The sequence below is a fragment of the Manis javanica genome, chromosome 1 (genome assembly GCF_040802235.1).
Source record: "Manis javanica isolate MJ-LG chromosome 1, MJ_LKY, whole genome shotgun sequence".
NCBI lineage: Eukaryota > Metazoa > Chordata > Mammalia > Pholidota > Manidae > Manis > Manis javanica.
The window spans coordinates 219,836,459-219,852,584 of NC_133156.1; the positions used below are offsets into that span (position 1 = coordinate 219,836,459).

The following is a 16,126-nucleotide window of genomic DNA, read 5'->3' on the forward strand; positions in this document are numbered from 1 at the left end:
GGAGAGCTGCAGGACCCCTCACCAGGTGCGGAGGCCCCAGAGCTCCTGCCTCTCCCGCACCCCACCCCCAGCCTCCTCACTGCACTGCATCAGGTCAGCTCCTGTTTGTAGGTGCAGAGAAGAGAAACAGAGCTCAAAGCTGGACATGATCTTCATGTCCCGGCTGTCAGTGGGACAGGCCCCTGACAGCAGGCACAGCAAGCCCAGGCCCAGCCCTTGCTGAATGCCTCTGGTGGCAGGACTTTCACTGCCTCCCAAAGCCACCCGTTCCATTGACTGCTCTGAATGGAAGACCAGTTTTTCTGCCCTCAGAATAAGCTCCCCCCTCTCTGTAAATTCTACTCTTTGATTATGATTTCTGTCTCCTGGAGCCCCACAGAACTAAACCACTCCCTCTCCCACAGAAGCAGCCCTTCAGATATATGAAGACAGCAGTTGTGACCCACCTGCTGCACAAGGCGGTTTCTCAGCCACATACCCCAGCCCTTGATGCTTCCTCCAGAAGGGTCGACATGCTAATGTCTGGACTGGCCTGGCTGCTCTGCTCTGGACCCACCTGAATTTGTTACTTCGTAGTGACTCAGTAACAGACCTTGCTAAGCAATAGAGAAAAGTAGAAATGAATGAGTAGAGTTCTGCTTGGCATTCTGTGGGGCACCTAAAATGTTCTGGGCTTACTCCGCCACCCATCTCTGTAGCACTGACTGTCTACAACATGTCCTACAGTTCCTGGAGGTTTGCAGATGATTCTTCCACCTCCTGCTGGGGTAGATGCTCATGTTCTCTCAAGTTCTCAGGCAGATTGATACTTAGAGGACACAAGAAATAAGGCTGACTGGCCAGGGCATGGGGCACAGGATGATCTGGTACAAGAGCATGACAGTTGCAGAAACCATTGGAGGGCAAAGGGCCGGCAGACCTAGAAACAGGGAGGGGTGTGGCTGGGGGAGCCCAGAGTGACTCAGGCTGCTCCTGGGATACGGGCTGGTGACCTTGGGAAATCAGGGGTGCAGTAGCCCACATATATGGTGCTGGGACACTGCAGACCATTGACAGTGACAAATAGACTGTCTTATCCACTGGAAGCATCAGAAAGCCACAAGCTCGAAGGTGTCCCGAGGTTAGAGAACAGGGCAGGGCCCATAAGCCCTGCACTCATCAGCCTTCCCCCCGGGGCCCTCCAGTACATGAAGATAGTGCTTCTTTGACTCTCTGCCTCTCTGTCCTAGGCCATGCCCTCTTGCTCAGTACCACTGACGTCCCCACTTCTCAAAGTGCTGCAGTGACCAGCGCTACATTTCCCGCACCGATGAAGAACTCTCCGTGTGAGGCAAGTCTAAATGTTCCTCTAGTTCTCTGACTTCTGCTCCCACCCTGAGGGCACTTCTAGATGAGCCCAAACCATTTAATAATAACCAAACAGCTTGGATGGTTGGGCTGCTTGTTCTCGGGGTGGGTGGGGGGGCTACGCAGCAGGCAAGGAGACCATTTTGCCATCTTCTAGGCAAAGAGAATCCACCAGCATGGTGAAGTCCCTTCTGCAGAGAATCTTACCTTAAACACCCACTCTCAGCTGCACTGAACTATTTGCAGTAAGAACTTGATTTAAGCAAACCCAGAAAATATTTCCAAGTCTTAGCAGGGAAGAGTAACAGCTATTTACAAAAGACTTTCTACAGAACCTTTTTATAAATATCAAGCTCTTATAATACATTTCAAGTTTTACAGAGCATCAGAAATTTATTTTAGATGAATTTCACTAAGACATCAATGGCAGTCAGTGAGGTACCTCCAGGTGCACCTACCCAAATGGCTCCTGTAGCTCTTACCTCTTTAGTGTGAGGAGTAAGGGACTGCTGCTGTGTTTCTTAGCATAAAGCCATATTTCCTAAGAACCAAGAAATGTGCCTACACCCCAACATAGCCTGGTGATTACGCTCATGAACTCTGGATTCAACCACCTGAGTCCAAGCCGGGTTCTACCACTGATTGGCTGCACAGTTTGTTTGGGCAGTTAATAACCTCTCAGGGCCTCAGTTTCCCAACTTGGAAAGTGGACGCAGTGAGAGTACCTGCCCCAGCAAGGAGAGGATGAAATAGAATAATATACAAACAGGGCTTACCACAGCATCTGGTGCGATGTTAGCACCACCGCAGTCAGCCAGCAGGGCCCGTCACCCTGTACAAATGTATGAAAGGAGGATGGGGAAGGAGGATGAGGACGTCAGCCAAAAGTCCCACCCCAAGTTCTCAGAAAGCCTGCTGCTGCCCGTGCTTCTTCACTTCTCCCCCGTGACACCACATCAGTGTCTTGAACACAGTAAAAAGCTAACACACAGTTTAAATTTGGCCAGTCCTCTCTGTCTGGAGACTCACAGGTGAAATCCCTTCCTGGCTTCGTTTCAGGAATAGCTATGCGCTCTCTGAGCAATTTGTTTCCTTCCAAGTTGTGGACACCGTGAAACTGACCAGGCTCGCCTTCCCTCTGCTGGCTGATAGAAACCCCAGGGAGGTGTAAGAACAAGCTTCCCCTGCTGAGGGACTCAAATTCAAGCCCTCCAGGCTTTTTTGTGAAATGAAAACTCACAGGCATAAAACATATAAGAATGGAAAAGATGCATCAATGATTTTTTTTTTAATCAGGATAACTGTCTAATTAAATCTAAAGTGCCCCTTTTAGTAAGCAAATGGGGGCCTGTGAGGTGCAGTTTGTAGCAGCTTTACTCGTGGTTCAATTTTATAATCCCACAGGTGTCCCATCTTTCTCACCCTCTTGTAATGTATGTTATCTTACTAGATTTTATGTATCTCTGTGAGCCACCTTAAATTCTTTTTGGAAGAAGTTAGGGCACAAATAAACAGATTCGTTACATTAAATTGTATTTGAGAAACCTCACTATCTGATGCAGATGGTAGAATTACACAGTCATCGTTGATATTCTCAGGTGCCTCTCAGCAGACACCTAGCAAAGAAGGCTTGCTTAAGAGGAAATGTAAATGGAGAGAAATAGTTGGCCCACCTGAGAGGTGAGGGAGGATCCTTAAAAGCATTTGATCTTTAAATTTAGTTTTCCCTCGATCGAATATGAAACTAATTTCAGAAAAGGAAATGTTAAGATAAAAATGATATTTTTCTCACATTGCATCATTTCTCTAATAACCTTTGGGTTGATCAATAGCTTAAACAGGTGTTTTGTTTTACTGGCCTGTTTTACTTTTCCTCCAGTCATATTTTTCCAGGCTATCTCTGCTGTTTCCTGCCCTTTTCCAGAATTTAATTGGGCAGGAGTAATGAAGGGCAGGCAGTGAGTCCATCCCAGTCCAGCTCACAGTTATTTCCCCGTCAGACTTTCAGGCCATTTGTTTAACACTGACGGGTCTCTGAATTCCCGATGTTGGGGGAAATGTTTTCATCAGAAAAATAAATAACCAAAATAGAAATATGCATTTCCTGGTTTGTAAGCCCTGCCATTTATTATACGCAAATCCTAAGTATGGAAGACAAGAAATGGATTTCCTTCTCCCAGCTGGCTGATCGCCAGTGACAGGGAAACCGGTGTTGCTTCCTTGCAGGAGACTGTGTGAGGTTAACGTGGGCCGTTCAAGCTCCACCAACCCTCACAGGGCCTGTGTTGGCCGTGAGGTCCGGGTGCAGGAGGGTGGACACTAGACAGAGCCATGGGTGGGGGTCTCTGCTGAGGGTCAGACCCCCAGGGACTGCCTGCTGGCTGAGCAAAGCTCCATGGCTGACCCACCACTGAGCACCTTCTCTAAATCCAGATCAGTCCTGGGAGGCCTAGAGTCTCTTCAAGACTAGGGAGTTGAAGTAATTGCAGAGTATCTCAAAATGCTGTCAAGAAACCCCGCAGTTCCCAGTGTATTCCCATAGGGGAGCCGGTGTCGCCTTTGGTGCTCTTCCTCGAAAATCTGAATATGCCCTAACTACTAGGTCTATGTTTCTCTAGCTGCAGGCACTTGGAAAAAGTAATAAATACAGATTCTTGGGCCCCGCCCCAGATATCCTGGCTGACATCACTGAGCAGGGCTGAGGATCTGCATTTTCAAACCTCGCCCAGTGATTTGGATGCGCACTGATACTTGAGGGTAACTGGCCATGGGTGAACTTGCCCACTGTGACCAAAATTCACTCTGGGCTCATGCTGAGAGATTGCCTCCATTATCTTGGCCCCACAGAGTTTGATGTAACTTGCCTTTTAGAAAGATGAGTCAGTGAAGCGCTTAGAAATGACCAGGTAGAGGCGGAAGAGGCTGGGAGAGCGCCGCTCGGGGCTCACGTGGAGCTGGCTCAGAAGCCCACCGACGATGGAGACACAGCCAGGGTGTGCTTTGGTGCCAGCCAGTTTCCAGTGCCTTCCAGAAGCACACCAGCTCCAGCCTCTGCCCTCCAGATGCCTGCAGCCACCCTTTGCTGGCCAGCCTGGGTGCCAGCGCCTCCTCCATGGCTCAGCACACTTGCATATGGGGCATGAATATTTAAAGGCCTCTGCCTAGCCCAGCCACAAACAAGAGAGTGTTGTATTTTTTTTTGTTTCCACCCCCCACAAGCTATTTCCTATGGGAAACTGGGGAACCACTTACAATATATTCAGATTTTATTTTATTTTTATTTTTATTTTGCTGAGCTCCAGTTCAAATAATTAAAGTTGCCACCGGGGAGGGGAGTCTTGAGGTAGCCTTTCATGTGTTCACTTGCCGTCAGATCGGCTGGTGGCTGCCCTGGCTGGGAGGCACGCTAGAATGTGTCTAGCACTGCAGCTGCTGGTAATAAAGAGGATGAGAGAGTGACGGCCGTCTCCACCCCTCCCCCTGCCTTTCACACATCCCAGAAGCCTGAACGTCTCAACAAGCCCCGTGTGGTTTGAAATTCTATTCATTTGAATAGCCTGCCTGTGACTAGAATACTTTAAACCATGTTCTCAGGACAGAACAAGGCCTGGGGGAAAAAAGTGGGCTTCCCTCATTTCTTTTCCACTCCAAAACATAGAAGCAGTTTTCTTTCTATGGGCTTCAGGGATGAAAAGCACCCAGGAAGGGGGATGTGCCCCATATGATGGGTGTTGACACCCTATGGCAGGTCCAGTTCCTAGCTGCTGGTTTTCTGACCTTGCACAGATCCAACCACATCTACAGACACACAGACACACACTGGGAATCTGGGATACACCTGGGGCCTTTCTACCCCTGGCATCAGCCCTGCCATGATAAAAGGGTCTGCTTTGATTTGCTGCTGGGGGCTGCTGAGGTAAGAGCAGGAGGTGAGCAGCAAGGCTCTTCCATGTCAGCACGGGCCAGCTGGCCTGCAGGGAAGGAGACCTCCCCTCAGTGTGTCATGAAGCCAGCAAATATGGCCCAGAAGGCCGTGGGGGAGAGCCTGGCATCTGAGCTTGACTTCTGCCATGTGTTGAGAAGAATGGCAGGCAGAGCCTGCTCCCCTGAGAAGGAGCCCCCTATGGCAGGCAGACCCCAAAGGCTGAAGGTCAGGAATTTCTCAGGAAACCACTCTCTGGCTGATTTTGTAAGACTTTTCAGGGTGCTGGTAATCATTCCTGGACACAGGGCCCAACCTTTCCTGGGGATTTGGCCCCAGGGGATTTGCCAGCATTTCAGTATAACTCAGAAGCAAAACAAGGTGAGTCATGGCTGTGTTGATGAAGCTTATTCAAGCTGGTCCCTTGGGCAGCCAAATAGGACTTCCAGATAGCAAAAAGTGGAACTTTTCTGATTGCTGTGCTTTAAAAATTTGTTAAACTCAACGGCAAAATCCATAGGATGGCTGGAGCTGGAGGTGAAACAAAAGCTCTTCCTTTAGCAGCTCCTAAACCCTCAACAAGAGACATTCAACTCGGTTCACTTTAAGGAACAGATCCTACAAACTTCCCCGCCCACCATCTGGGTTGAGGTGCCCAGGGGGTGGAAGCAACCCATCTCAGCAGGACAGGAAATAAATATACAGGTACACCTTGTTTTATTGCGCTTCACCGATCATGCTTCACAGATACTGCATTTTTTACAAATTGAAGGTTTGTGACAGCCCTGTGTCAAACAAGTCTGTCTGCACCATTTTTTTCAACAATTGTTCATTTCATGTCACATTTTGGTAACTTTCACAATATTTCAAACTTTTTCATTACTATTATATTATGGTGATCTGTGATCAGTGTTTACAACTCACCAAAATTTCAGATGGTGCTTAGCATTTTTTAGCAATGAAATATATTTTAATTATGGTATGTCCTTTGTTTTTTAAGACATAATGCTATTGCACACTTAGTAGACTCTTGTATAGTGTAAACATAACATACATGCACCGGGAAACCCGAAACTTCATTTGACTTTCCTTATTGCAATATTTGCTTTATTGCTATGCCAAGCTAGGGGGGATTTGGGGTAACATCATCCCTAGCTGCCCTCCCACAAGCCCGAGCACCTTTGGTTGGTATTTGGGACTGGACATCCACCGCCATCGCATCTAATGCGATGACATCCACTGCAGTGACTGAATGCTCACTGGCTTGCAGGGAAATCCAGCTCACCTTTGGACAGCTCCAGGCTTCAGTGCTTACCTGCATTAAGAATAAATGCAACTAGATATGCCGGGGGTTTTCTTCATACTCTAGTCCCTATACCACTCCTCTTCCTGCTTTGGGGACCTTCAAAGAACTGGGGGCAGGACTTCATGCTAGCTATGTGACATCCAGGTGGGTGTCCGTGCTCTGCCCAGGAGGACGTAATGATGGTCCAGGGGGAAGCAGTGCCCTCTGGCTCCCTCAGGGCGCCACTGACTTTTGAAGCAAGTCAGAGCAGCTTGGTGGCTCCAGGCAGCTGATTCCCTCCTGCCCCAGGGCCCAGCAGCCATGACATCACCATGCCCAGAATAACCCAGCTGGTCATGCGGACAAAAGGAGTGTCACTGAAGCAGCGTAGTTGGTGAGAAGAGCAGCACCCTGAGGGCACTGGAACTTTGGTGGCATCCTGCCACTTTCTAGCAAGGTGACCTTGTACAGTTCATCTCACTCCTCCCAGCCTCAGTGTTCTCTGCAGGACTGACAGGAAAAAAAACAGTAGACAAGATATAAAAGGCATCCAGCCTGGGTCTGGATACATAGAGGGTGCTCAATACGTGGTGCATGTGGTTTCTGCTCCTCTTCCTACTTTTCCTGACTTTTGTGATAATTCTAAAATCAAAGGCTGGAGCCTGTTCTAACTAGGATCCTGAATCTGAGAATTAGGCTTCTGCGAATATGCCTTGGTGACCTGGCAGTAGATGGGGTAGAGTATGTTGCCCAGCTCCATGACAGCAGCCAAGGACACTAATGCTCTCCCAGCAGCAGATGGGCCCCTGTCACCGCCTCCACCCTCTTCAAATCCAGCAAAAGTTCCTCTTCTCCCACTGCCCTCCTCCCACCCTGGCAGCCGACACCTGGAGAGATGAGCTCTTTTCACAAGTGATGATGCCCTTTAACAAATGGGGAGACTGAGGCTCGGGGGGAGGCATGGGGTCAGGTGCTGCTGCTGGCAGTGCGGCTAAGTGTCCTTAAGACACGAGAGCATCTCCACTTCCCCCGGGAGAACCCCTGTCCCTGTGAAAGGGACAGCTGCAGTGAATGAGGGGATGAGCCGAGAAAGGAGAAGGCCAGGCCAAAGGAGCAAGACAGGAGGCAGTCTGGTGAAAGGACCCGGAGCACCACATCCCACGCCTGACTCTTCTTCTAATGTCTCTTCTTATGACTTTAAAATGAAAGCCAATTCTTTATTTTATTCCTTAACATGCCTGTTTGTTTGAGTACAAAACACCACACATACTTAACACAGTGGGCCCCTTGCCCGCAGTTTCACTTTCCGCAGCTTCAGTTGCTCGCGGCCAGTGTGGTCCGGAAGCTGGTGGTCCTCCTTCCGACAGGGTCAGAAGGTCAGTAGTAGCCTAGCGCTACATCGCAGTGTCCGCGTCATTCACCTCACTTCATCTCATCCCACAGGCATTTTATCATCTCACATCCTCACAAGAAAAAGTGAGTATAGTACAATAAGATATTCGGAGAGAGAGACCACATTCACGTAACTTTATTACAGCATATTGTTATAATTGCTTATTTTATTACTGTTATTAATCTCTCACTGTGCATAATTTATACATTAAACTTTATCATAGGTATGTGTATGTATGTGTGTGTATATATATATATATATATATATAGGAGAAAACACAGTACCTATAGTGTTCAGTACTCTCTGTGGTTCCAGGTACCTATAGAGGTCTTGGAACATACCCTCTGTGGATCAGGGGGAACTATTGTATTGAGTGGCTAACACTTCCAGAAGATACATGCTATTTATCCTGTGGCTTTGGGTACTCCCAGGAAGACCCCAGAGTGTATGTACCCCCAAGTTTAAGAAGCCTAGGGGAACAGCTCCAGCCCCCACTGCCTTTCCCTGAACCCCAGAGACCTACCCACCTTGCATGATCTCACCCCGTCTCTCTGGTCACCATTAAGCCCATAGATAGTGCATTCTGAAGAGTATCTGCTTGCCTTGGTCATCCCTAAAGCCATCCTCGAATACAGCTGTCCCTCCGTGAGCCACCCTGACTCTGCCTGTGGTCTGAAGCTCCAGGAGCCCTTAGCTCTGACAGCCACTCACAGCCACAGTCATGCAGACAGTAATCTCAGAGAGCCTTGACCTGTGGCCTAAGCATGTGCCATTTTGCATCAGAGGGAAGGGGAGCAGAAGTGGTTCCTAAGGTGTTTACAAATGGCTTTTCCAAAGCCCCACAGGATGACTGAGAGATTTGGGCCCCACTTTCAGCCTCTAATGGCAGTCTCATGCGCCTGTAGTGACAGCACATGCATACGCCTATAATGAGAACCCTCTACACATCAGACACTGCAGAGGCTTTCCACCTCCCCACAGTCACCTCAAGGAGAGGCTGAGCAGCTACCTTTGAAGCCAGGGGACTTGCATTTGAGTCCTGGTCCCTGCATGCTTTAGCTTGTGACCTTGGGGGCAACTCCTAGTGCTCAGAGGGAGTCAGGGGGCAGCCCCCTCAGGACAAGAAGGCTGGGCAGCCACAGGTACAAGATGAGAAAGGCAGCATGAAGCTTGGCTGGGAGGGATGGCAGAGACGCCAGGCGGGAGGGATGAGGGAGAGCATGGCACAGAGGACTCTCGGTCAGGCAGTGAGTGGGTAAGTACTCATTCAAACCCACCGAGTAGCCAGGCGTGCTGAAGACAGACTGCAGGAATCTGGGACCTCTGGGATGTTTATTCAGCAGCAAAGGTAAAAATCCTGACTTTCAGTATGATGGGCTTCAGGTTACTTATGGATCACTCAGCTGCATTACATTAAAAAGCAAGTCAAAATCCTTAACTAGAGCCCTCAAACACTCTTATTCTTTGCAGTCCTAGGAAAGAAACCTTCCCTTAGTCTGGGGCTGAGGGAAGGGACTCTATGGTACCATTAGGCCAACTTAGGAAGCATTTAAAAAATATCAGTCCCTAATTGTGTGGCTGGCACTGCTAAGCATTTCACTTGTTTTATCTCATTACCAAAATGGACTTGTGAGGAACAATTACCCCTATCTACTGAGCTTAGAGAGCTTAAATGACTTGCCCAAGGTCACCCTGCTAGTAAGAGGCAGAGCCAGGATTCAAACCAACATCTGTCCAACTCTGAAGCCATATCTGCAAACACAAATCTAAGATGACTGGACTTGACTAAACCCAAACTTGAAACCCAGCTCTGCCACGGAGCCCTAAGACCTCAAGCCAGTCACTTCCCCTAATTAAGGATAAAAATATACCTGCGCTTGCTGCATGAGCTGGTTGTGAGAATCACATGAAAATGTGAAAACCCTTTGTAATCTCTATCATATTTTATGAATGACTTCAATTACTGTTATCTCGTCACTTTATGCAGGCAGAAGTCACTACCAATACAAATTCAGACACTGTATGTTCCTGTTTCTCCTCTTGGTTAGCAGTATGCAGGCAGGTCGGGAGTACTGTTTTGCACAACACCCAGCATTAGCACCAGGAGGATGTGCCCAGTAAGCCCAGTTAATCTTAATTAATTGCACAGCCCCTCAATTGTGAGCATAACCCTGGTCCAGGATAAAAGTTAACAAGGATTGCTTTACTCACTGCTTCTCAAGGATCCAGTAAATGTAGCCCTTCTGAGATTTCTGAGCCAAGAGAATTCTTACCTCAGTACCTAGAGCTGGGAAGCTTCTGGAAACTAGAATTCTGTCACCACTTACTGTGACATGGCCGATGCTGCCAGGACACATGCTAATGGGCCAAAGTAATCAACAGCAATTATAATTGCAGTCAGACATAATTAATGTAATACCTTTAAGCCATTCAAATTTAATACCTCTGCCATTACATGATGAAATGGAGGCATGTGAAGGATTACCGTCAAGGCTCATGGGTGTGAATTGTATCCTCCTGGGCACTTGGTAGAGATTTGGGTCCCATTCAAAATCCACCTGTTAATCACGGACCCTCTTGGCTCCCACTTGTGACCATTATAACACATTCAGGTGGCCCATATATGGGGGAACACCTTGTTGAAAGCACAGACTGTCCCTCGCAGTCAAAAGATAAATACTCCCCAGTAGCTATGGGCCCCTGCAAACACTCATGTGCCTGGAGTCCATCTCTTCCAACGGCTGGCTGTAAAGGTTGTGGGAGTTGCACAGAGCTGATCATGTTCCCCAGGCAGAGGGTTAGAAAGCTATTTTGCAGCATTGTCCCCATAACATCCAGAGAAACTAAGGCAGAGAGAAGGCTACTTGCCCAAGATCACAGCATCACAATATAACTCAAAAGAAAATACCATGTTTTTCTTCCCATAAGACTAGAAAGATAATTCTCTAGGGTGCCTGGAAGATAAAACACTAGACCAAAATATTTTTAATACAGCTTCCTTCACCCTGGCCTATTCTGTTTTTCTATGAGCTGTTTATCTCTAACATAGTGTTCCTTTCCTGCTCTTTCCAATACAAGAGGAAGGAACTAACATTGGTCAAATGTATTTGGTAAGCTGGGCACTGGGCTCACGTAATCTTATTAACATCTCACAGAAATTCTTTAAGGAGAGTGCAATTGGCCCTGTCTTATAGATAAAGACTGAGGCCCTGAGATATATCATAAATGAAGACAGAACTGCTCTTTCAGATTTCAAAGCCTCGGCTCTGTCCACAGCACTACCCCACCACATTCCCCAGAAGCTCCCACCTCCCCTAGGTCTTCCTCACAAAGCCCACAGTTCAGGCTAGAGAACATGACCCTCCCTAAAGTGGGTGAAACAAGGCACTCTCTTTTCCCACTTTCCAATGATATCAGAATCCTCCCTTGATGCCTTTTTTAATACAGCATTTATTGTTTTTTCCGATTACAAAAGTGCTCTATGTTCATTGCAGAGCATTAGAAAATGTAGGAAAGTATGAAGAAGAAAATTGAAATTGCCCAGAGTCTTACCCACCAAAGATAAACCCTGTTACAACATTAGTGCATTTCCTTCCAGACAGAGATGTCGATATGAGCAGTGATAGACAAAGGGTTTATACAAATTTGGTATCATTCCATATAAGCATTTTGTGTCTTCTTTCTTTACATAATATTTTATTTTCCTATATCAAGACTATTCTTCCTAAACATGCTTTTAATAGGTGCATACACTAGATTTATTTTATTGCTTTTGTTCTAGTCATCAAAAGTAATAGATGTTTATTGTAAAAAAACTTAGAAAAGACCAAAGAAGGGAAAAAAATCCCTGTAACTCCATAACCTCACCAGGTAGGAATCCCACAATCATTTTTTTGTATATAATCTATTTTAAATATACCTGTTTTCTTGCTGTGTTTTCACAAAGAGGGCATGTAGATGTCACTGGCTGGGTGTTCTCTGGCTTTAATGTGATACTTCAGAAAGAAGGAGACATGGGGTGCTATTTTCAGAAAGGATCTCAATCTTTTAAGTCTCCTACATGGCCAAGAATCCAGCATTTCTTAAGTCTCCACAATTGCAAGTATTTGCCAGCCTATTTTATTTGCTTGTTATCAGCAATCTACATCTGGCCTGCTTCTTGCTGAGTTGGGTTGATTTTTCACTGCGCTATTTATAGCTAGATAGCTGTTTATTTTTTCCAGGTGAATTAGTAGATGGCGTACGAAAACACGGAGTTCTGCACTGAGTCAATACTCATAGTTAAAGTTAATGGGACCACACTGAAACCAAGGAACTCTTAAAATTATCAGTTCACACCCAGAATCATAGCCCTGTGGCATCTTACAGTGGGAGGGGGCCTTAACCTCCATTCTAAGCTTGAATGTTCCTGACAGCAACCCCAATCCTGGTGGTCCAGTCACTGCAGGATGACCCCCAGTATGGGGAGTACCCAGGGAGTACCCTCCCCAAAGCAAGCTCATCTGTGAGCATCTCCATCTGTGAAAAAGTGTTTCCTTCTACTGAAGTGAAATACACACTCAAGCATCCATCCTTGGTTTTGTCTCTACTGCAGGATTCACGCAGTCCTTCAGAAATTTGAAGAAAAACAGTACCTCCCCCCTCATTGCATTTCCTATATTTGGGGGTGCCACATGCAGAATGGACATTATTTAGTACCATTGAGTCTCTTCTGTCAAGTTTAGCTTAAATTCCACACTGAGTTTTCCTTTATGGGCTGAAGAGGTTGTTGTGAAGTTGCCACAAGGTATGCATAGCAAACACGGGGCTATTCTAGACATAAAATTGCAGTAATTACCTCTGGAGGAGGAAAGGGCCATGGGAGAAATAATGGCATTAGGCCTAGCCACAATGCTGCTCCTGCTTAACCTACAGAACTTTAATTAATAAAATGACAAACACTGGAAGCATATAATTGGAAAGTCTTTCAGGCCCCACCAAGAGGGAGGGAAAAAGGCCCTTGTGAAAGGGCTGGCTGGAGCCAGAAGATACAATTGCTAGTGGCGAGCTCCTGGTGTTGTGTCTTTTCACTTGCCTCATTGCCATCTGAATATAAAAGAGTGTTTTAGTCAAAAGCAGTCATTTATAACCTGTATCTATTAGGATGTGTCTGAAAGGATCCAAATTTTTATTGTTACAGACCCTGACAAATGTGCTTTCTCAGAAATATTATTTAGGATTTATATAAGATTTCTCATATTTGTGTGAATGCATTTGTTTTATATACATTTATGCACGCACACACACATATATGTGACTATCAATTGTCTGGCAGAGACAAAGGTAGTAAATGGTCTAAAATCCACTTTCTCTCTAAGTCCTCTATTGTGAGGGTATTACTTGGACAAGATCTTGTTATAATACAAGGTCTGATTCAGCATGTCTAGAGTGGGGCCTGAGACCCTGCATTTCTCATAAGTTCCTGGGTCATGCTGACACTGCTGGCCCATAACCACACTTGGAGTAATAAGGATCTAGAAAACCTTCACAATATACCCCAAAAGGTTTAAATATTACCACAATATGTTACATGTATATGGCACTGTAGATATGACAGAGCATAGAACATGGGTGGGATCCAGGTCAGCAGCATGTGGGCTCAGTGACCATGAGTGACTTACTTAATCTATTTCACTGAAAAATGAGTATGATAATATCTACAGGAAGGAGTTTTTGAGATAACATATGTACAAATGTATTATTTCATCCTATAGGCCACCAGATAGAAATTAGTCTTACTAAGAGTGTTTTTGCCACCTCTGGGCTCTTGATCCTAGACTGTCAAGGTCAAACTGGCATGGATATCTACATATAACAATATCGAAGGGGTTCTTTAGCCTAGGACTGTGTAAGGCAAATGGAACTCTTTGAGAGGGAGTCTGAGACTGAGCCTGCAATCTTCTCTGGGAACCACATGTAGTTTGCTTTATACACGTAGATACAAGTGGTCAATAAAGGACTTTCAGCAAGAATTGACATCAGTCCTCCAGTTCTTCTAATTAAGAAATTGGTGTGAACTTTACTCTGTGGGTCCAAGAAGATAGCTTGTAGTCCTGTCTGCATCCTCAGATCACCCCTGCCCACCCTTGGCCCAGGCCCTCACTCTCTAGATGGGTCTCAGTATTTGCCTGCAGGTGATGTGGCAGCCATGTGAAGACCCTCTGCTAAGGGCTGTGTCCTCCCCCTTGCAGGAAAAACACCCCTTGTACACCTTGGTGATGGGTGGTAAGCACATTTTAAGTCTTCTTTTATAATTAGGAATTGCCTCTTACTCCAAGTCCGAAAATGAAAATGGACCCCTCATGGAGAAGGCCAGGCTCCTTACTGCTCTAGGTAGTGTATCTCCCCAGCAGTCTCAGCCAAGGCTCTACTTTAGGATCACCCAGAGAGATCTAAGAAAGTACTGATGCCCAGGACCTACCCAAGGCCAATTAAATCAGAGTCTCTGGGGTGGAGGCCAGGCCTGGGTAGCTGAAAAGCCCCCCAGGTGATTCCAACTTGCATCCCAGGTGAAAACCACTGGTTTAGTCATGTTATTGACAACATGTGGGCTTTAGTTTCACCTTCTTTATCTTATTCACTTTCACTTATTCTTTATAACCACTTTTTAAGGCAAGCGGGGAAGGTATGATTATTATCAAAAACTTATCCATAAGAAAATAGAGGCTCAGAGGGAGTGTTTGACTTAAAGTCACTCAGTAAATTTAGTCTTTAGTCTTAGGGCACAAACTCCAAGTTATACTATTGTCAACAGGCAAGGAAACAAGGACAGTTTGACAAGCCATCAGAGAATGAATGCTAATACAAGGGGCAATTTTTCCAGTGCATTCTAAAAAGAATGTGGGATAGGTCATAGGGCACAGGGGCAGGGCCCCAGAGGTTGCCCTTTAACTCTCTGCTTCTCTGCAGATCCTGCCGCAGTAGATCCGAGCCGCCTCTAACAAGCTCCCAGGTAGCGCCGATGATGCCAGCCTGAAGATCACACTCCAGTGGCAAAGCACTGACTGGCTCTTAGAGGCAGAACCTGGAATCAGTAGGGGCAACCTCAGATGAGAAGTAGGCTAAGTGACAGACTCTGGGTTCTGGGCTGCTTGTATCTTGAGGAGGAATACATCTGCCTGGATAGATCACCTTACCAGACACAAAGTGAATGAAAAAAATCAACGACCAAAAACACACTTTGCTAGCCACTCACTGGCTGCCAGTTTGCAATCTTATTCCAAACCTTTTATGTCTGTTTCTAGAACTATACTTTGCTGAAATTCAGGCCATGCCTGTCTTGGCTTGAGTTGTGGCTATGGATATATGTTTTCTACTATAAATATAGTAGATTTGTAGGACTGTAAGATGAAAAGAAAGTCAGATTTTTCATTCTCATATTTACCCATTGCTCTAAATGGTTGGGCCAACTGGGTTTTGACCCAAGTCCTGACTGTATTATGTCAAGTGTCTTGACTTGACTGTCTTTTGTCTTATGTCTTCACTGTCAAACGGCTCCAATTACTTCCTCTTTCCCTATTCTCAGCACGATGGCAATTACTTGTTTGAATTCAGACTTCCTGGCTAGATGATAAGCTCCATGAGGGCAGGGAGGATATGTATAATATGCTGCACAGAGCAGGTATGCAGTAAATATTTGTAGAGTGAATGAATGATGACCTCCCTCAAGGGCCAATACCAAAAGGGATCCCAGTAGGGGATTGGCCTAAAATACAGTGAGGAAGATGGAGAAAGCTCAGCAGTCATCTGGCCAATGGTCCTGTGATGATATGCCAGGGCTCTATCTAACTGACAAGCTCAGGCCACTGGCAGACTCTACTTTAAACTGGAAGTTTCCTGAGAGCTGCTGAGAACTAGGCAGTTTAGATGGCAGCCAGTCAGCTGCAGAGCAGGCGGATCCTCTCCCCTTTCCTGGAAACTGACTACAGCAAAAGTGCTGAGGAGCGTCACAGGATGGAAAGTTAGTTTCTGCCCCTGAGACAGGCCTGGTAAAGGGTCTCCCTGTAAATATATACATCTTTGTTTATGCTGACATTGATCAGCCCCTACCATGTGCCCTCACCTGACAACTACAGTGAATCTGGGATGGAAAGATGGTCCATGCCTTGAAGGAACTTGTAGTCTAAGAGGGGCTGGAGGG

At 46.3% G+C, this 16,126-nt stretch overlaps 1 protein-coding gene across 1 annotated transcript in view; it reads left to right on the top strand.

Annotated features, from left to right (window-relative positions):
* The window catches only part of ALK (ALK receptor tyrosine kinase), a 650,534-nt gene that overhangs the window by 543,022 nt on the left and 91,386 nt on the right, over window positions 1-16,126 (top strand). Inside the window, exon 8 of the mRNA XM_073214828.1 lies at window positions 1,230-1,330. Within this exon, the coding sequence (XP_073070929.1) occupies window positions 1,230-1,330 (101 nt within the window). The remainder of the gene's footprint in view (window positions 1-1,229; window positions 1,331-16,126) is intronic.